Below are 18,559 nucleotides of genomic sequence, written 5' to 3'. Positions count from 1 at the left end.
ACCCGGAGGTGACTCACAGTATTGCACGAGACTGCTCGATTGCTGCAAGTGAGCCAAATTTGTTGCCCAAAACTGACTCGCTTAGAGGTAGGTGATCGGTTAGAACCTAATATTGTTGCTACATATTGCGCAGCGTTGCGTCATTGAGCTAGCCCGATCGCAGGACCACGTGACGAGATGGGGATGAGGCAGATTGCTGTTGGGGTAGCAAGGGGTAGCAGCTTGACGAGTTCCATGCGCAAGCAGCTGATAACTCACGCTTTCGGTGCACGTTATCGACGATGGCTATCATGCTTGGGCACCTGTTCGGGCGTACATATTGCCATCAGGGAAGGGAAATTCCCTCAACTATTCTCGCTCTTACACCTGTTTCGTATTGCCGAACGTTCCCGATGCAAGAAGAGACAGATAGGAATCGAAGGCCGTGTTTCTATGAGTCAACTTGGTTTTTGATGTTCTAAGTAAATTTTCCATCATACATACACATGCACGGAGTCATAGAAATGGTGGTCGATAATGGCATTAACTCGTAAAGTATAATTTCCAGGTGATATCTACAACATAAGTCAATGGAAGAGCGACTCTAAGCGAGCAATTGGAATGCTGCATGGAATTAAAATTATGATTATTTGTCTTTTTTTAAGGTAAAATAGCATTAATGGCGTTATATGTCTTTATATAGTTCACAACTATGATGGATTGATTTATTAATTAAACCGCAAAATTGTACATTCATTTTTCCAAAGATTGATAAAACCATGCATTTAACGAAAGGTTTGGTCTCATGAATGTATAACAATATGGTAGATCAATATACGCCTAAATATATGCAATTGATGCTCATCTATAGGCTAGTGATGCTGGCGCTGAGTTAGATATCATTTAGATTTTTGATGATGTTTCTAACCCGTGTTGGCATGGAAATATTTTATGTTAACATTAGCGGTTTCTATCACTATTCTCAATTTAGTATCAATTAGCATCCAAAAACCGAGACATCATCGTAAATACCGCATATGTCTGTCGAATCATCTGCAACTCATAACTGTGTTATAATCAATGTACTAGAATTAATTCTGCACAAATTTACCTGCGTAAATGAGTATCGAGTGACGACGAACAGCTTCGCTGCAGTTAGTTGCACCGGCTTTTGGGCACGCATCACCATGAAGCCAAAATTGCGTTGACTCTTCGCGTCCTGAGTGTACCATTTGCTGCGATAAATTGCATCCGCTACTGCAGTACTCTCCTCAATGAGCTCAGATCCCAGATTTGAGAAGGCGAATGTTTGAAACAAGCAGTACCCGAAAACACACGCCATCGTTATAAGAAGGTAAACATCTTTGAATGCCTGTTCGTTAACATATGGAAAACAATTGGTGTAAAAAATACAGTGACGACATGCAAATACATCGAATAACGTACGACGGACATCACAGACATCATCAGGCACAATGCAAAAATCGTTGACATGAATAGAAAAAGTATTTCGCCACGAAGGATCTCTTCCATTTTTCCGGCCGACCTGAATAACATATAAAGGACGAATGTTACGATGGTGTTCCATGTCCTGAAATAGATTTTTTACCGCAACACCGAATTATGTAGGACAATGAAATTTCTTATGTCTGTGGAAGATTGACCCTTTCGTTCATTGCCCACGAGCTGGTCGGCTTCGATTTGCAGGATTCGAAACAGGCATGCTGTACCATGAAGCATATTCCATATGAAACATTCTATAGAAAATAACATTACCCCGTGCATCAGCAGAATAACATTGAGTAAACAGTCAAACGGAAGCCAGATCCAGAAGTTGGTTTGATAACCTGGAATGAAATAACTTTACGGCGAAAATATTAAACATCAATGTGGAGCGTGATCAGAAGGATTCTTGCAAGCCTACTTTGCTTCCAGTGGTGTCGCAAGTGGAACGTTGTAAGATCCTGTAACAGCATACTTTATTACAACGAATACCATCGGAGCTAATCCGTACAACGCACAATCGAACAACATAACTGAAACATAGTATTTGGTAAGGAATCGGGCCGATTTTCCGACGTGTCCCAAAATCTTTTGAATCTGTACATCAGTATTCTGAACGACGGAGAGGAACGCACACTGAATATCGTAATACAGTTGCTCCCACTGCTGAAATTTTTTTGCAAAAGAATACATCTTGTAGAATATGGCAAAAAACACGATCTGTTCGTTGACGGCTTTTAGTAGCTTGGTCACGTTGTCCCGAGAGGTAACTATAAACGTGCAGCTAGGAATGATCCACACAACCGGATATAGTCCTACTAACAAGTAACCAAACCAGGGAAAAGGTTGGCCACGCGTTCCGTTCCAACAGTATATCCTTCGCAAAAGCTGAACAGAAAGCTCCATCCAGAAATACTTCTTAACTGTTCATATACTAAAACTATATGATACTGAAACGAGGATAATTTAAAAGTTGAGCAACAGCAATTGTGGTCGCATCGGTCGTTAATACAGCAGTTTGAGCAGTATCTTATTGTTATCGTTGTGATATCGATTACGTGGTATATGCTTTTTGTTTTGTAATGTTAAGGAAACCCTAATGGTGAATCATCAGCTGTAATGTTTATCATCAACTGCTATTTTTTTATATTATTACAGGACTGTTTTTATAGCCATACATTTTTAATGACTCATGGTCATGCAGATAATCCGACTACTACATCGATATTTCTGTATGATGGTTTACCTTGATTACCACCCTTTTTATTGTTGGCAATACGTAATCCGATTAACTGGAGAGTTTTGTCGCATCGTTATACAAAAAGTACATAGTCATTAAATTTTTTTTCTCGATCCTGAAATATGACGATTCTGTGTGATTAAAGTTGTACATTTTTTTTAAGTGCCACCGCAAAATGTAATATACACGTTCCCGGCATTTGATTTGTTTCCGTCGGGCTGTTTGAGGAGCGAATTGGTGCTGCAAACTGTTGAGGGACAATTTCAATGTACTACTCATTGTCCTGAGTGCTTCTGATTGGCGTTTCTGAAACAGCGGCCTAGTTTTGGATCATTTCAAACTGTTTCTTTTAAAATACCCTAATGCAATCTACTGTACACTTTTAGGGTAACATCCCTTACTAATTTCTAAATACACCTTTCAATCTTTTTTTTTGACTAAATTAAACTTACCATACAGTTTCAATAGATGGAGAAAGCGTAAAAGCAGTGATCATATTTTATTTGTAAGTGTTTGTGTTTTAGTGCGTAATACTTGTGATTGTGGACAAATCAACTTGGAATATAGGTTGAGCTCATTTTCACTTCATACCAAATACCATGTAAAATAAATGCTGAATCCGTGCTATTTAATCCAGGTGTACTTTTTAAATTTCAGTGTTATCCAGAAATTGGGACATTAGCGTGAATATTGTATATGCCTGTCTTATCACCTGTGGAACAAAAAAGAAAAACGTTTAAATACTCTCCTTCAATTTCAAAATAACTGTTGGCTTTGGGAGAAAAATAAATGCTCATCACCTGCGTAAACGAATCTCGAGTGACGACGAACAGCTTCGCTGCAGTTATTTTAACCGGCTTTTGGGCACGCATCAGTATGAAACCTAAATCGCGTTGACTCTTCACGTCCTGAGTGTACCATTTGCTGCGAAAAATGGCATCCGCTACTGCAGTACTCTCCTCAATAAGCTCAGATCCCAGAATCGAGAAGGCGAATGTTTGAAACAAGCAGTACCCGAACACGCACGCCATTATAATTAAAAGATAAACATCTTTGAATGCCTGTTCGTTAACATATAAAAGTCAATTAAGATAAGCAATACAGTAATGACATGCAAATAGATCGAATAACGTACGACAGACATCACAGTCATCATCAGGCACAGTGCAAAAATTGTTGACATATACAGAAAAAGCATTTCGCCACGAAGGATCTCTTCCATTTTTCCGGCCGACCTGAACAACGTAGAAAGGACGAATGTTAAGATAGTGTTGCATCTACTGAAATAGACTTTTTACCGCAACACCAAATCATGTAGGACGATAAAATTTTGTATGTCTTTGGAAGATTGGCCCTTTGGTTTACTGTCGCCCAGCTGCTCAGCTTTGACTTGCAGGATTCGAAACAGGCATGCTGTAGCATGAAGCAAATTCCATATGAAACACTCCACAGAAAATAACACTATCCCGTGAATTTGCAGGATAGCACTGAGGAAACAGTCAAACGGAAGCCAGATCCAGAAGTTGGTTTGATAACCTGGAATGAAATAACTTGGCGGCGGAGATATGGAATATGAATGTGGAACGTAACCTGAGGGATTCTGGCCATCCTACTTTGATTCAACTGGTGCCGCGAGTGGTACATCGTAGGATCCTGTAACAGCATACTTTATTACAACGAATACCATCGGAACAAATCCATACAACGAACAATTGATCAGTAAAACTGAAAAATAGTTTTTAGTTAAAAATCGGGCCGATTTCACGACGTGTCCCAAGATCGATTGAATCTGAATATCGATATCTTCGTGGACGGTGTTGAATGCACGCTGTATGTCGTAAAACAGTTGCTCCCACTGCTGAAAATTTTTTACGAACGAGTACAGCTTGTAGAATATGGTAAAAAATACGATCTGCTCGTTGACGGCCTTCAGTAGCTTAGTAATGTTATGACGCGAAGTAGCTATGAATAACCAACTCGGAATGAGCCAAACTATTGGATACGCTCCAATGATGAGATAACCGATAAAAGGAAAACGTAGACCAGGTGCGTCGTTCCAGCAGTAAACCCGCTTAAGCAGCTTCATGGTTAACTCCATCAAGGGAAACTGCCTCTGTTTTTTAGCAACTTCCATAGTATTAATAACCAATTGATGTCGCTTCACTGAGTACAAGGCACAAACAATCACTTACTTTATCTAAAATTCTATTTTATAGGGCTTCCAATTAGCGAAGTACAATCATTTGGATAACGAAGTTTTCATCGCAGTATTGGATATTCCGATAGGGAAAGATGAAGCATTTCTGCCAGTCCAGGTTTTCTTCCTAAGAGGGTAATTATAAGGTGTAAATAGTAAATTACTGCCGTCGCTTACAATTGAAATTAATTAGTCACTTTTGTTTATACAGATAACGAGTGTAAAGTGCATTCTTTCAAATCGCCAAGAGTACATCGGAAGAAAGTGTTAAATTATTTGTAACTATTGATTGAAATTGACTAGAACTACAATTGCGTGCATATATGTTGATGGAACTCTCGTAAAGTAATTCGAAATAAACCGTCGCGATCGCCAACACACTCTTTTTGATAATGAGAACATGAATGTAATTCCAAAATATTTCGTTGTACGTCTTTTGATCAACCACATATTTTGTAATTATTTCGTTGTGTCTAAAATTTTTCAAAATTCTGAAACTGACCATGGTTAAATAAGTTAAAAAATACATATATGTTCGTTGTCTTGTTCAGGAACATATGGCGCACCAATTGTTTGGATCAAATTTGAAATTTGAAACTTTAAAAGTGCTGTCGAAAATTTGAACCAAGTTATTTATTCAAGCAATTATTTATACTATTCTATAGACTAAACGCTACCTAATTTATTACCCTGTCAACTAAATTGATATATTATTTATACTACACTAGATGTGATGAATTATTGCCTCATTCAGAGAAGTGTAAGTATATGCCTTTGATTAAAATAGCTATTTTGTTTGGCTAAGAATATTTTTCAATCAGCTACTATTCAAACAACAATGATTTGTATAACTGTTGTGAAAAGTTGATTTTCATGTGGATAGAATTTTCATCTTTCTCTAGAGCGTTTTCTTTTTTTATATAAGGATTTTTCCATGTAGCTTGGCATTTACGTTTACTGTCAAACCGCTCCTTGAGCTTTTTTTCAAATGTCAAAACACCCCCAATCATTTCGCCCTAAACTTTGAACATATGCTAAGGGCAACCAGGCAAGTGTCAAAACATTCTCTGATAGCAAAATACAACTTAAACTCTGATAATGGAACCAAATTATCACGGTAAAAAGCCAATGAATAATTTGGTGTAATGAAAACAACACCTGGAAGCGAAGTTCTTCATTAAGATACCGAAGAAACTATAGTGAACTAAGTGATTGTTCAGTTACCTTTTTACTGCTACCAATCCAAGTGAATCCATAAAAATGAACGTAATACGTGCTGTGCAATTGTACATCGATAAAATGATCGCTGATACTGGACCGGGTATGAAGATACTCATGATGGATCGAGAAACGGTAGGAAGCTGGCAACTGATTATGGTATTACGATCAGGAGTTACGTTTCAATCCTCTTCTTACTCTTACCCCCCAGATTAGTGTCGTTTCTATGGCCTTTGCTCAGTCGGAAATGCTTCAGAAGGAGGTGTATCTCTTCGAACGCCTCGATTCGGTACGATCGGATGAAAAGCTAAAGTACTTGAAATGCATCGTATTTGTACGCCCCACGCGTGATAACGTGCTGAGGTTGCAGCAAGAGCTACGGAGTCCGAAATTTGGATCCTATTACATATGTGCGTACACGTGTCCTGCCACTCCGTGTACTGCTACTAATGGAGTTCTCTATCTAAAGATTTCAGTAACATTATCCCCCGAACGGACATCAAAGCATTAGCCGAGTGCGATGACAGTGAAGCCGTGCGGGATGTGAAGGAACTGTATGCCGACTACCTGCCGGTCAATCCCAACTTGTTTTCGCTGCACATTCCGTCTTGCCTACAAGCGCTCAGCTGGAATCCGGAAGCACTGGACCGGGCGACCCAAGGTTTAGTAAGCGTGTTGCTATCATTTAAATTTCGGCCGGCCATCCGCTATCGGGCGGGATCAACCGCGGCGCAAACGCTCGCGAAAAAGGTGCACGAAACAATTAATAAGGAAACGGCTCTATTTAGCTTCCGACCACCGGAGGACGGAGCGGCACCGCCGTTGCTACTTATACTCGATAGACGTGACGACCCGATTACACCTCTGCTTAACCAGTGGACGTATCAGGCAATGGTCCACGAGCTGCTTACGATCAAAAAGCAGCGCGTCGATCTATCGGAAGTAACGGGCGTCCCGAAGGATCTCAAAGAGGTAGTGCTCTCGACGGAACAGGACGAGTTCTACGCAAATAATTTGTACGCCAACTTTGGTGAGATTGGAACCACGATCAAGGTGCTCATGGACGAATTCCAAAAGAAAGCGCACGATCAACGAAAGATCGAGAGCATCAGCGACATGAAAAACTTTGTCGAAACGTACCCCCAGTTCCGCAAAATGTCCGGTACTGTCACGAAGCATCTGGTGCTGATCAGCGAGCTGTCGGTGCAGGTCGGTCAGCAACAGCTGTTTGAGGTGTCGGAACTGGAGCAGGAAATAGCCTGTCGAGCAGATCATTCCACCCAGCTGCAGCGGGTGAAGCGGCTCGTGTCGGAGGGCAAGATCAGCACCGCCAACGCCTTACGGCTTGTTTTACTGTACGCAATGCGCTACGAACGACACGCTAATTGTGACACGTCCGGTTTGTTGAAGCTGCTGCAGGATCGTGGCGGCCGGGCGCACATTGTTCCACGGATGCTCGAATACATTAGTACGGTCGCAAGGCAGGAGCTGTTCAACACGGTAAAAATAACCGATGCGGTCAAGCTAACGCGCAACCTCATCAAAGAGCTGAAGGGTGTCGAAAACGTGTACGCCCAGCATGAGTGCATGCTTAAGGGAACGATCGAGGAGGTCGTCAAGGGCAGACCGCTGGACGCACAGTATCCAATTATGGGTAATGAGGTTCCGTACCGTAGGCCACCTGCGGAAGTGATCGTCTTCATCGTTGGTGGGGCCACGTACGAGGAAGCGCTGGCGGTTCATCGGTACAACCAGGAAGGCTGTCGGGTCGTGCTGGGAGGAACGACGATCCACAATTCGGAATCGTTCATCGAGGAGGTGCTCGCGGCTACTGTAGGTGTACCGTTTAAGCACTCGCGATCATTGCAACAGTTCCACCAGGCTCCGGCCGGCACCGCTTAAGTACCGCGGGGAGGACGAAAAAAGGAGACATATGGGTAATTGAAATTACATGATTCGTATTTAACACAGACGTTCCAAACCTCCACACCGCAGGTGCTTTTTTTGGAAACGCGAACGTGAGTGGTGGGTGTATCTTATTAGCTTATTTATTCGGATGGCGACGAACCTAGATAAACCAAGATTAATGTACTATTAGCGTTTAAAGCAAATAAATTAATCCAAAAAGAAAAGTACCCGATGTATCGCTTTATCATCATCTATTTCTCACGCTCTCGCATCGCGGGTAATTTGGTATGGCTGTGTAAGCAGGCTTATGCAGTTGAGCAGATAACCCTAGGACTTAGTGCGCTCTTCCACCGAACGTGTATTTCAATCGTTATTGAAATGATACTAGTACCCGGCAGGCATAACAAAGGCAGTGTAAAACATAGTTTAAATTAATTATCATCCTCGTAGTCACCTGGGTCATCATATTGGATGAAATGTCCATGAGTGTCTTCATAAGGAAGCTAAAAAATAAAGATGAGGTTTAAAATGCAATGCTGGGAAACGCAGGGAAGTTGTTACTTACCGTTAAAATACCATTCAGTACGGCAAACCCAACCATAGCTACCGTTGCAACCAATCCGGAAATAATGTACCGCTTTCGCCTTTCCTTCGGCCCGTCGTCTGCGTCTTGCTGTTGGCCGGTGTGGAACTCCTGCTTGTTCGAACTTTGGTCCGACTTTGCGCCACCGGATGAGGAGGACGAGGAGGAGGAGTTGGAATCATTTGGACTGCCGGTTGCATTTTTCTGCTGACCATTGCCAGTCGTCGTAAAACTATTAAAGCCTTCCTTTGAGAAGTACGTTGTCGTCGTGCGATCTACGAACTGCACCAGCTTCGGACATTGACGAATGTGGTTCTGCAACACGTTATTCGGAAGGGATAGTTTTGATAGAACGGATAGGTAACCGTACAGCATTGCATCGATCTCTGTGGGACGGTCGGCAACGAACCAACGGTTTTCTTCGAACTTCGTCGCGATCAAATTGAGACAGGTTTTGGCATTATGTGCAAACTAAAATAAGATTAAACCGTATCACTTGTGTTCCCGGCTACGTAGCAAAATGAGCTTACTTCGGAGACTTCATGAAATTCAATCGAATCCTCCAACGAAAAACCGCTTAACGATTGCGTGATATCGTTCGTCCGTAGAACGTACTTCCGCGGGCAGTAGAAATTGAATGGAATGGGAATGCGTTTTGCATACACTGTCCTCGTAGTGTCGACATTTTTGGGATCCCCCCACAGCATGTACATGAAATATGGATGCAAATGTTCCTGCACGTACTGCATGTATCCGTTTATGTGGGTGGCATAGTTATCATCTCCCATTTTCCCGGAACTTGCCGCCGATGGACAGATTCCAGCTGCTGACAAATGCTCTACAATTCTCCCATACCCGGCGATCTTCTTGCCATCTGCAATCATGTACGGTAGCATGCCATTTGGAGAGCTGAACGGATTACCGTTGTAATTAATCGTCACTTTGGCGTTGGAAAATTTGAGATACGCCTAGAAGAAAAAGCAGTTGCAAATTATGAAAACGGGTAGTCATGTTTCGTAAGCAATCTGGCTCAATCTGAAAAGCGACAACATACCAGCAGCCGGCTACATTCGAAGTCTATGGAGGGAAGGCCCCACTCTCCGCGATAAACGAATATTTCCATGGTGTACGGCTCAGTAGATACGCGAATAAGTGGTCGATTTCCCGGTGGCCAGCCTGCAAAATGTGTTTACGCGTTGTGCAACTGCGAACGACCAACTACCAACTGTTCCCGAAGGGGGTGTAACAGCTGTCAAACGATTGACATGTGGGAAACAGCAGGAAGAAGAAGCATTATTATCAAGCACAAGAAGAAGAGAAAACAAACAACAACGCTATCGTGTCGAATTGAGCGGTCGTGAAATACATCCTAACTAATCTCGCTGATCTGCGAAAAACTGCCAAACTTTTCCCGTGCGTCACAGTGAGGCTTTTTACACCCGTACCAACCCCACTCAATTGACTACCATGAACGTGTCCATCGAAAGAAAGCGAAACGATTGTGTAGCTCTGCCGAAGGGCTGGCAGCGCGAGGAGGTTCTCCGTAAGACAGGCCTTTCGGCTGGGAAAGTCGATGTTTACTACTACAGGTAAGAAACGTTTGTTATTCTATGCGTGATATTAATTTAACAGCTAGGATCTATTGGTTTATCAAAATTTGGCCTATTGGATAGTAGACGCGAAGAATTAGATGAAATAAGAGCGCTAGATTGGCACCACCATGATCCACCACGGATTCTGTCGTCCAAATTCCGTTATATTCGCGCTCTAGTTTCATTCCGTATGGCAACGAAAAGAACAACGAATTGGCGCTAAATTCAATTGCGAGGCATCACCGCCCAGCCCTTGTGGGCTAGTTAAAGTAACGTAACGTAATTTCACCCTCCTCTAACTTGTCTGCCAAAGTCCGACGGGGAAAAAAATCGATAGCAAACCTCAGCTTGCTCGCGCACTCGGCGATACAATCGATCTGTCGACGTTCGACTATCAAGCGGGCCGTATCATAGCGCCACCTTCGGTAGCCGCGGCCCAGCTGCTACACGCCCACCATGGCCCCGGATATCTGTTGCTGCAGGCCAACAACTGCACCCTGCGCCGAAAGCTGCCACCAGCGTCACCGCTGGGTGGAAGTAATTCACTCAATGCTACACCTATTAGCAGCGGCTGTGGTGGGAAACCACCACATCAGTACGATTACAGGTAGATTCAACCTATGGCCGAAGCACACCAAGTTTCTTGGCTTTGGTCAGTCCTGGCTTCCGATTAAACACACCGTTGGGGAGCTTGTTTTAAAGAAAGTTTCTTCTGTTTGTGTGCTCCTGCCGTTCGTTTGTTTCTTATGATGGTATTTTTTTGCATTTCGATTTGATTCGTTGTATTATAGCCTTTTTTTCGTGCATGCGATTTAAAATTACTTCGTAACTCATGAATTTCGCTTTATACACAGCAGAGGAATGCGAGCAGACACATCATTAATCCCGCCGATCCGACAAACGGCTTCGATCTTTAAACAACCGGTGACGGTCGTAAGATCACAGGAAACCGACAGTAGCAAAGTGAAGCGCGAACTCCAGCACGGCAGTCAGGTTAAACCGAAGCAACTGTTTTGGGAAAAACGTCTAGAAGTAAGTTTGATAACGTCGTTTCGCATATTGAAACAGCACTAGCATGCATTTGGTATCCTCAAACGTCTTATTTCGTCGTTTTCTTTTAGCAGAACCTAGGTGCTAGCAACACGCACAACGAAGAGATTGGCACGATCGAGCTTCCGAAGCGGTTACGGCCGATTGGGCCTGGCATTCGTGAGACAACGGTCCTGCAATCGTTAGCGACCTCCCTGCATCACAACACGCATCCCGTTACCGGACAGACGGCATCCAAAACGTCTCTGAACACGAACGTCGGTGTGTTTATCAACCCGCACCAACCGCTAATGACGAACGCTACTATCACGGAGGAGGATGTTAAGCGGCAGGAGGAACGTGTTCAATACGCTCGATTGCGACTTCAAGAGGCTTTGCGGGCCTAGTTTAATGAGTGCAAGCAGTGGAACCAACATTGCCACGTGTTTCATCCGTATCGGAGTACCAACCTTACTTTAGCTGGTCGATACACACTACTTTACTGCTAGAAGTGATTCTTACTTTTTATTATTCGTGTAAGCATGCCAGACGAAAAAATATAAACATATTCTGATATTTCTAAAATGTGTCCATGCTGGGATATATGTTAAGGAACGTTGTATGTAGTCGTTGATTTTGCTAATGCTAATGCAAAAAAAATCTCCAGCTACTGCTTAGTGTTAATAATTGAATGATTTGGTAAATTAATCAAAAGATTTGTTAGAGGTGCAAATTTGAAATTCGTCGAGGAAAATTGCTAATTTATGAAACCACGTGAAAACATTTCCTTTGGAAATTTTGTATTTGGAAAATACTATACATAAATAATCACACTGCCCTCAAGCGGCAGCTAGTGAAAGCTGTATATAAACATTTTTAAGGACACTTTTCTAGTTATTTTTTGTTTGCAGATAGTGAAACCCGCCTCTGTTTTGTGGATACTAATCAAGAATATATCCTTATATTGTAAGTTCATTTTAGGCGAAAAAACATTGTTTCTGCACTTGTTAATCGCAACATATTTGCATCGTGGGAAGCGGCAAAATTTTGATACGTTCCTACAGGGATCTGACATACCATCATATGCATGCGTGACAGGCGCGCTTTTAATTCGTGCAAGTCAAAACTGAAGCAAAGGTCGGCTCATGCAATACGTTGCGATTGCAGATATTTAGCGTGTTTGGATTTAAAGAATTTGTATTGTGGATTTAAAGTGAATTTACAACATATCTCACGCATCTATTGCCAAGTGTTTGCGGTTGTTAAATTGATTGCACAGTGAGCAGTATATACCATAGTGAGCCAACCTCTTGCATAGTTGTACTCAAACTCGCGAGAAACTAACATCACGGAAGCGTCAGCCCACAGCTGCGTTTTTCTAGAATTGTGAAAAAAAAGTCCTTCCCGCGATCCCGGTTGAAGGTTAACGGTGTTAGAGGTGAACAAGATAGCATCGGTGCATCCGTACCAGTGCACCTTTCACGCTACACAGCATAGCGTCCTTTCGTGACCCCCCACGGAACAACGCCAAACAAGTGTGTGCAAGGTGGTGCATGTTCCACTGTGTTCCATTTTCGGTTTGAAGCATGTCTACCACGCGGTAGATCAGAAGCGGATACGTGCATCACTCGCAGCAACCCGAGAAAAAACGGTTGACTCCCGGAGGCAGTGGTTGTCGTTAGCGCTTTGTTTTCGCAAGTTTAAGTAAGCACTCCGGAGCGAACTCGAGGTTGCGATGTTCGATCGGAATCGATCGCATGCGAGGGGGAGCGTGGAGGCGAATCGGACGAACTCTGTTTCGCAATCTGTCAGTGGATCCGGGTCCGGGTCACCAGCAGTAAACAAAAGCCGAAGTTCGTCGAGTCTTAGCTTCTTTGCAGGCGGTGGTGGGTTGAGTCGAACGCTCAGCACACCGCCGATCGCGGAATCGACACATATAGGCAATTTTAGCGCGTTCTTGAATGGAACCAGCCACGGCAGTGGCCAATACAAACGGAAGCCTACCTCGCCGTTGCAGAACAATCGTACGCTGTTCAAGAGCAGCGGGAACCTGTCCGGATATGGTCGAATAAACTCGCAGTGAGTAGATCGTTTATCTAACGGAGACCCAACGTCCACACCTTTTGGGGACATTGCACTAATACTGATGTTTTCGCTGTTGTTAAATGGCCTTTTTCAGAGTGCTTACGGACGCGCGGAGTCCCGGCTTGGTGAACCGGATAGTTCGGTACCACGATCGTGGCCAACAGCAAACCCTGAATCGTTCGCAGTCCTTATCGAGCGTGTACAACAAGCCGGGCCAGTTTCCGGTGGTGCATCTGCGAAAGCAGGAACTGCGTTACACCGGCAACAACACGCTCCAGCGGAAGGGCAATTTTAGCATGACCCGTATCGCGCCCCCGGACAAGTCGCTCTTTCAGACAAATAAACGCAGCAGCATCCTGCGAACCGGTTCGTCGCTTCTCTCAACTGCGAGCGAGACGAGCAGTGAGGCGCTGCTAGTTGGCCGGAGCGGAATACGCAACGGTGCGGTTGGTGGTGACGAAGCGGACGCGGAAAACCGTGTCATCACACCGTGTGCAGAGCTGGAAGCAACACCCACACGCAGCGTGCTCGACGCGCTTAAGGAAATCTCGCGAAAGCGCATTAACAGTGAGGAACTGGACGCGGATCGGATCAAGAAGCAGTGCCAGGAGCTATCTGAGCTTGATGCGGCTGGTAGTGGGCCACCGTCCTCGACTGCGGCCGTCGCAATCGGCACGCATGGGATCGCTGCAAAAAGGAGCCGAGAGCAAGCGACGGGCAGCAGTCCATCGTCACCGTCGGAGACAACAACTGGTCCGGGGCTTGGCGGTGTGGCACGGGCACCAAGTTCCGGTGGAGAGCAACAGGCGCAAAAGAAGCGGCTTTGCACGAAAAACAACGACATCCTCAGCTCACTCAGCTCGAGCACAGTTGGACTCAACACACCTAAACGGTACATGGTTCCGAGGGTTGAGCGGCGGCTGAATCTGTACCAATCGCCATTGGCATCGCTGTCTATGCCTCCCTCTTCCTCGAGCCTCTTCGCTCCGGTTACGCCCGAAAAGTTCCACAGCCGGGTGTCGGGCAATTCATCGCCTTTGGAAGGAAGTGACAGTGGTGGATCGGGCTCGATCAGCAGCACGGCCGGAGCAGCAGCAGCAGCAGCTTCGGAGACACGGACCAGTACGAATAACGACCGATGGGAGCCATCGGCACGTGCGAGTATAGAGCACACGGATGCTCCAGTGTTACCACACCGTGTACAACCAAAGATTACGCTCTTCAACCGGCCTTACGAAAGTACTGCGAACGGACCGACATCCGGTACAAATGGCGCGCAGCGGAGTGCCAGTCGCGTAATTAGCAGCGACGAGGAAGAGGATGAGCACGGTTCGGTAGCAAGAAAGGTACATTTCGTTAGGCCGAAAGAGAAATCGCCCCACGGAAGCGCCATTCTGTCGGGATCGGGCTCCGTTGGTTTCAGTTCCTCACGTAATCCGCTGAAAAAACCGGCCCCGTCTAAGCTCACTGTGATGTTGAAATGCCTGAGCGGGGACCTGGACGACTACGAAGAGGAGGAAGAGCCAGTGCAGCCTCAGGTTTCTCGACCTGCCGAGGGTGGTCCGGCGCGTAATACATTCACGTTTGGTGGTGCAACCGTAAGCGATACCGTTGATGCGGCCAAAAACCCAACGCCTGCAAATAATGGCCCCGCGAAGTCGTCAAGCCTTACGATGCCAACGAACGTGTCGACGACGGTGCCTGCCAGTGCAGCAGCTTCACCCACAGTCACAAGCAACGGATTGTCGGCGTTGATCAACAATCTGATCAAAGATGCGGGCCTGGGTAAGATTGGCCCCGCAGAGTCATCGCCAAAGGAGCCTCCGACACCGGCGAGTACAACCGAAGTGAAACAAACCGAGGAAGAGAAGAAAACGGTCTCCAAACCGTTGGTTGAACCAGCGAAACAATCAACGTTCACGTTTGGAGTTGCTAATGTGGTGCCTGCGGTTGCAACTTCCTCCAGTACGGCCACCACCAGCTTCGATTTCTCTTCCCCGTTGAAAACGACGATCTCCTCATCTACGGCACAGAGTACCACATCGGCGACGGTGTCCACAACCACAACAACTACAACTACACCGACGACGACGCCATTCACTTTTGGTATTCCGGCACAAAAGCCCACCCAAAGCCCGACCAGCAGTCCGCTTTCTGGGCTGGCGGCCTCGAATTTAATTTCCTTCTCACCAGCTCCGGTTGCAACGGGCGCCAGTTTAGGATCCGTGTTTGGTAGCAACACAGGCAAGCTTCCTTCGCCGGTGGTACAATTTGGAAGTGCGACTACAACGACCACAACGGCTACACCAAGTGCACTGACATTCTCGTTCACTGGTGTAGCTTCCACAATATCCACAACAGCGGCCACATCCACGGTGGCTACAACGAGCATCAGTTCGCCCACCTTTGGCGCTGGGTCCGGTTTCGGTGCGTTCAAACTTCCCGCTGCGTTACCGGTTCCGGCCACCACCACAAATGCGCCAAACAGTAGCAGCAGCAACAGCACAACAACCACGACGACCTCCACGGGCACACGGATGTTTTCGCTTCAGGCGCCCACAACGACAACAACAAGTGTCGCTTCAACGGCCACGTTTACTTTCGGTGCTGGTGCTGCCGTCAAAGCCACTCCAGCGCCAACCACCGTACCGGTGTTTGGAACCGGATCGTTACCATCCGGTGGTACGCCAAATTCCGCATCGGCACCGACACCGGCCAGCAGTAACAGCAGTTTCACCTTTGCTACCCCGAAAGCGCCCTCGGCGGGATCTATGTTCACGTTCGGAGCATCATCCGGTGGAATCGCCTCCTCGTCGACGACTGTCGCTACTGCTGCTACCTCTTCCATCACTACAGCTCCAGCGACGACATTCCCAACGTTCGGGGCACTCGCCAGCAATGCCAACAGTGGGACGCCACCAACAACGAGCGCTCCGGCAACGGCCACTCCAGCGCAACCGTTCGTTTTTGGCAGTCCAAAACCACCATCGGACCCCACCACAAAGCCGGGAAATCTTTTCGCTGCCGCAACCACAACTCCAGCTGCCGCCTCGACCAATCTCTTCGCAGCGGCGACTCCTACCCAGCATCCAGGTGGCATATTCGGTTCAACGGTCACGGCTGGTAGTGCACCAAGTTCGACCGGTGCCGTCACCGGTGGTCCACCGAAAGAGCCCGCCTCTTTGTTTGGTGGTGCCACTGGAGGGGCCACATCTAGTCCGTTTACGTTCGGTGCCGCTGCCAAACCATCACCGGCGGGTACGGCGAACAACGGAACCCTCAGCGCTGGTTCGATCTTCGGTAGTGCCTCATCGATTTCATCTCAGACAGCACCATCCGCTCCTTCGTCGACGACGGGTCTGTTCACGTTTGGGTCCACTTTGAGTCCCGCCCCGGGAACAGCGGCCAACGGATCACAGGGTAGTTTGGCAACAGGATCGACACCACAACAACCGAACGTAGCCGCACTTCCAGCAGTACAGAATATGCCGCGAACGGTTGGTGCCGGTGGTTCTGCGACTACCGGTTCAACCGCCAACACAACGCCGTTCACGTTCGGCGCCGCTGCTGCCAAACCACCGGTCACTCTAAATACGGGCTCCATCTTCGGATCGATGGCGTCGAACGGTTCCAGCAACACAGCGGTCGTTCCGACGTTCGGTGCAGCTGCCATGAACGGAGCATCTCCGGTACCAACCTTTGGCAGTGGTTCGTCCATCTTCGGCGGTGCAGCGGCAACGACAAATGCGGCAGGAAACACGGCCACCCCAGGGAACGCACCGCCAACCGGTTCCATCTTCGGAGCGCAAACTAACGGACCTCAGAATGTCACCAACAACACGGTGGCGGCACCCTCACCTGGCGGGATGTTCACTTTCGGTGCAAGCAACACCACCAACAACAGCACACCCGGAACGTTCGGTGGTGCCGGTGGAACCTTCGGAGGTTTCAATACCACGCCAGCCGGTCCCGGTGGCCTTACGAACGGAATCGGTGGTACCGCAAACGCGAACAAACCGTTCACTTTCGGAGCGACCAGTGCCGGATCGATCGCGCAAGCCACTCCGGCCACTCCTGTCGCACAATCACCTGGGGGATTCAATTTTAGCCTCGGTTCGAACGCCACCAAACCGTTCACCTTTACCGGGGGCATGAATGCTAACGCAAGCGGCAACGTGATGGCCTCACCGTCCATGTTTGGGTCACCGGCCGGGACCAACCCACCACCCAATGCGTCACCGTTCACGTTCGGCGGCAGTACCGGTGGCACGAACAATTCAACCGGAACCAACGCCACGCCAACACCCGGACCCTTCACGTTCGGTGCGAGTCAGGTGGGTGCAGGAGGCGCCCCTTCTACGGGCATGTCCTCGCCGTTTAACTTTTCCGCTGGAAACGTTGCGGCCGTTGCACCCCAACCACAACAGCAGCCGCAGCAACCTGGAGCGTTTAACTTCAGTGCCGGTGGTCAGCAGCCGTTTGGTGTTCCGAATCCCGGTGTGCCTGCGTTTGGTGCCGCACCTACTTTCGGCGCACCGGGTGTTGGACCCGCTGGTGTGATGCCAACGTTTAGCATTGGAACGAACTCCACACCGAATGGACCACCGGCTGGTCAGCGGCGGATAAAGGTGGCCACGAGACGAGTCAAGTGACCGTAAGTTGCTGATACGCTTCCTTTCGTTGGTCGGTGCGAAAGTTCCCGCAGTACGCGACCAACGGACGAATGCTGTAGAGCAAGGAGGTGTCAGTGTCGCGTGAAGGACTCGCTCATCAACGTTTCCAGAATTCACATGCAAAAAGTTTGGTTCCTCGCTTCTCCCCCTCCCCCCCTCCCTCTTTCGGTTCTGCCTTCCTAGCCAAATATGAAGATTTTAATTGTTTTTGTTGGTGTATTATTCGTCACATTCGTGTACCATTCCCTTCCTGTGTCCAGTTACGCTGTATTCAGATCCTTTCGATTAGCGGACTGCTCGTCAACGTGGCTCCATATTTCCGTTTTGCTCATTATACGCAGAAGCCGAAACAAAAACGCAAAGTCGAGTGTATAGAACATAGTAAATGCTAAATTTGTAAGAAAAAAATAACTAAATAAAATTACAGCAGCCAAAACGCAAATGGAATTCATAATACAGCGCGTGTCGATGTAATTATTACAATCCTTCGATGATAGTACGCGAACCACGTTCTTGTGGAGCCATCCACTGTGCTTATAAGGACATAGGCTA

The 18,559-nt window shown here is 46.7% G+C and overlaps 6 protein-coding genes across 6 annotated transcripts; 3 read left to right on the top strand and 3 right to left on the bottom strand.

The window, feature by feature from the left end:
• Positions 1-972: 972 nt before the first annotated feature.
• LOC128723096 (odorant receptor 49b-like) lies at positions 973-2,388 on the bottom strand. The gene is made up of 5 exons (XM_053816810.1): positions 1,904-2,388; positions 1,589-1,840; positions 1,426-1,525; positions 1,091-1,351; positions 973-1,032 (listed from the first exon to the last, which is right to left on the bottom strand). The coding sequence occupies exons 1-5, from the start codon at positions 2,386-2,388 to the stop codon at positions 973-975; spliced, it is 1,158 nt and encodes a 385-aa protein (XP_053672785.1).
• A 980-nt stretch (positions 2,389-3,368) lies between these two features.
• LOC128723086 (odorant receptor Or2-like) lies at positions 3,369-5,929 on the bottom strand. The gene is made up of 6 exons (XM_053816798.1): positions 5,872-5,929; positions 4,336-4,885; positions 4,021-4,272; positions 3,858-3,957; positions 3,523-3,783; positions 3,369-3,434 (listed from the first exon to the last, which is right to left on the bottom strand). Exons 1-6 carry the CDS (start codon positions 5,927-5,929, stop codon positions 3,369-3,371), a joined length of 1,287 nt encoding a protein of 428 aa, XP_053672773.1.
• Positions 5,930-6,179: 250 nt separating this feature from the next.
• On the top strand, positions 6,180-8,210 carry LOC128732230 (vacuolar protein sorting-associated protein 45). Its single transcript, XM_053825402.1, has 3 exons — positions 6,180-6,272; positions 6,349-6,547; positions 6,607-8,210. The coding sequence occupies exons 1-3, from the start codon at positions 6,180-6,182 to the stop codon at positions 8,037-8,039; spliced, it is 1,725 nt and encodes a 574-aa protein (XP_053681377.1). The 3' UTR covers positions 8,040-8,210.
• A 150-nt stretch (positions 8,211-8,360) lies between these two features.
• Positions 8,361-9,760, bottom strand: LOC128732295 (metaxin-1 homolog). The gene is made up of 4 exons (XM_053825482.1): positions 9,683-9,760; positions 9,159-9,596; positions 8,611-9,099; positions 8,361-8,548 (listed from the first exon to the last, which is right to left on the bottom strand). Exons 1-4 carry the CDS (start codon positions 9,749-9,751, stop codon positions 8,477-8,479), a joined length of 1,068 nt encoding a protein of 355 aa, XP_053681457.1. The 5' UTR covers positions 9,752-9,760; the 3' UTR covers positions 8,361-8,476.
• A 335-nt stretch (positions 9,761-10,095) lies between these two features.
• LOC128731522 (methyl-CpG-binding domain protein 2) lies at positions 10,096-11,792 on the top strand. The gene is made up of 3 exons (XM_053824648.1): positions 10,096-10,217; positions 11,075-11,252; positions 11,345-11,792. The coding sequence occupies exons 1-3, from the start codon at positions 10,096-10,098 to the stop codon at positions 11,654-11,656; spliced, it is 612 nt and encodes a 203-aa protein (XP_053680623.1). The 3' UTR covers positions 11,657-11,792.
• Positions 11,793-12,984: 1,192 nt separating this feature from the next.
• Positions 12,985-18,254, top strand: LOC128723077 (mucin-19). Its single transcript, XM_053816787.1, has 3 exons — positions 12,985-13,328; positions 13,429-14,425; positions 14,480-18,254. Exons 1-3 carry the CDS (start codon positions 12,985-12,987, stop codon positions 17,984-17,986), a joined length of 4,848 nt encoding a protein of 1,615 aa, XP_053672762.1. The 3' UTR covers positions 17,987-18,254.
• Positions 18,255-18,559: the final 305 nt, after the last annotated feature.

The sequence above is a fragment of the Anopheles nili genome, chromosome 2 (genome assembly GCF_943737925.1).
Source record: "Anopheles nili chromosome 2, idAnoNiliSN_F5_01, whole genome shotgun sequence".
Classification (NCBI taxonomy): Eukaryota; Metazoa; Arthropoda; class Insecta; order Diptera; family Culicidae; genus Anopheles; species Anopheles nili.
Note: the sequence above shows the minus strand (reverse complement) of the source record. Positions and strands in the feature narration are given on the sequence as shown.

Excerpts from the sequence above, each read along its gene's own strand:
- LOC128723096 (XM_053816810.1), bottom strand. The coding sequence starts at position 2,388 with ATGGAGCTTTCTGTTCAGCTTTTGCGAAGGATATACTGTTGGAACGGA. Across the intron at positions 1,352-1,425 it reads TGATGTCTGTGATGTCCGTC|GCATTCAAAGATGTTTACCT; the intron begins GTACGTTATTCG and ends GTTAACGAACAG. Across the intron at positions 1,033-1,090 it reads CTCGATACTCATTTACGCAG|ATGATTCGACAGACATATGC; the intron begins GTAAATTTGTGC and ends TATGAGTTGCAG.
- LOC128723086 (XM_053816798.1), bottom strand. The coding sequence starts at position 5,929 with ATGATTGGGGGTGTTTTGACATTTGAAAAAAAGCTCAAGGAGCGGTTT. Across the intron at positions 3,958-4,020 it reads CTACATGATTTGGTGTTGCG|GTCGGCCGGAAAAATGGAAG; the intron begins GTAAAAAGTCTA and ends TACGTTGTTCAG. Across the intron at positions 3,435-3,522 it reads CTCGAGATTCGTTTACGCAG|GTGATAAGACAGGCATATAC; the intron begins GTGATGAGCATT and ends TTTGTTCCACAG.
- LOC128732230 (XM_053825402.1), top strand. The coding sequence starts at position 6,180 with ATGAACGTAATACGTGCTGTGCAATTGTACATCGATAAAATGATCGCT. Across the intron at positions 6,273-6,348 it reads TCATGATGGATCGAGAAACG|ATTAGTGTCGTTTCTATGGC; the intron begins GTAGGAAGCTGG and ends CTTACCCCCCAG. Across the intron at positions 6,548-6,606 it reads ATTTGGATCCTATTACATAT|ATTTCAGTAACATTATCCCC; the intron begins GTGCGTACACGT and ends CTCTATCTAAAG.
- LOC128732295 (XM_053825482.1), bottom strand. The coding sequence starts at position 9,751 with ATGGAAATATTCGTTTATCGCGGAGAGTGGGGCCTTCCCTCCATAGAC. Across the intron at positions 9,597-9,682 it reads TCGAATGTAGCCGGCTGCTG|GCGTATCTCAAATTTTCCAA; the intron begins GTATGTTGTCGC and ends TTTTTCTTCTAG. Across the intron at positions 9,100-9,158 it reads AATTTCATGAAGTCTCCGAA|TTTGCACATAATGCCAAAAC; the intron begins GTAAGCTCATTT and ends ATCTTATTTTAG.
- LOC128731522 (XM_053824648.1), top strand. The coding sequence starts at position 10,096 with ATGAACGTGTCCATCGAAAGAAAGCGAAACGATTGTGTAGCTCTGCCG. Across the intron at positions 10,218-11,074 it reads GTCGATGTTTACTACTACAG|CAGAGGAATGCGAGCAGACA; the intron begins GTAAGAAACGTT and ends CTTTATACACAG. Across the intron at positions 11,253-11,344 it reads TTTGGGAAAAACGTCTAGAA|AACCTAGGTGCTAGCAACAC; the intron begins GTAAGTTTGATA and ends TTCTTTTAGCAG.
- LOC128723077 (XM_053816787.1), top strand. The coding sequence starts at position 12,985 with ATGTTCGATCGGAATCGATCGCATGCGAGGGGGAGCGTGGAGGCGAAT. Across the intron at positions 13,329-13,428 it reads TATGGTCGAATAAACTCGCA|AGTGCTTACGGACGCGCGGA; the intron begins GTGAGTAGATCG and ends GGCCTTTTTCAG. Across the intron at positions 14,426-14,479 it reads TCAGCAGCACGGCCGGAGCA|CCATCGGCACGTGCGAGTAT; the intron begins GCAGCAGCAGCA and ends GACCGATGGGAG.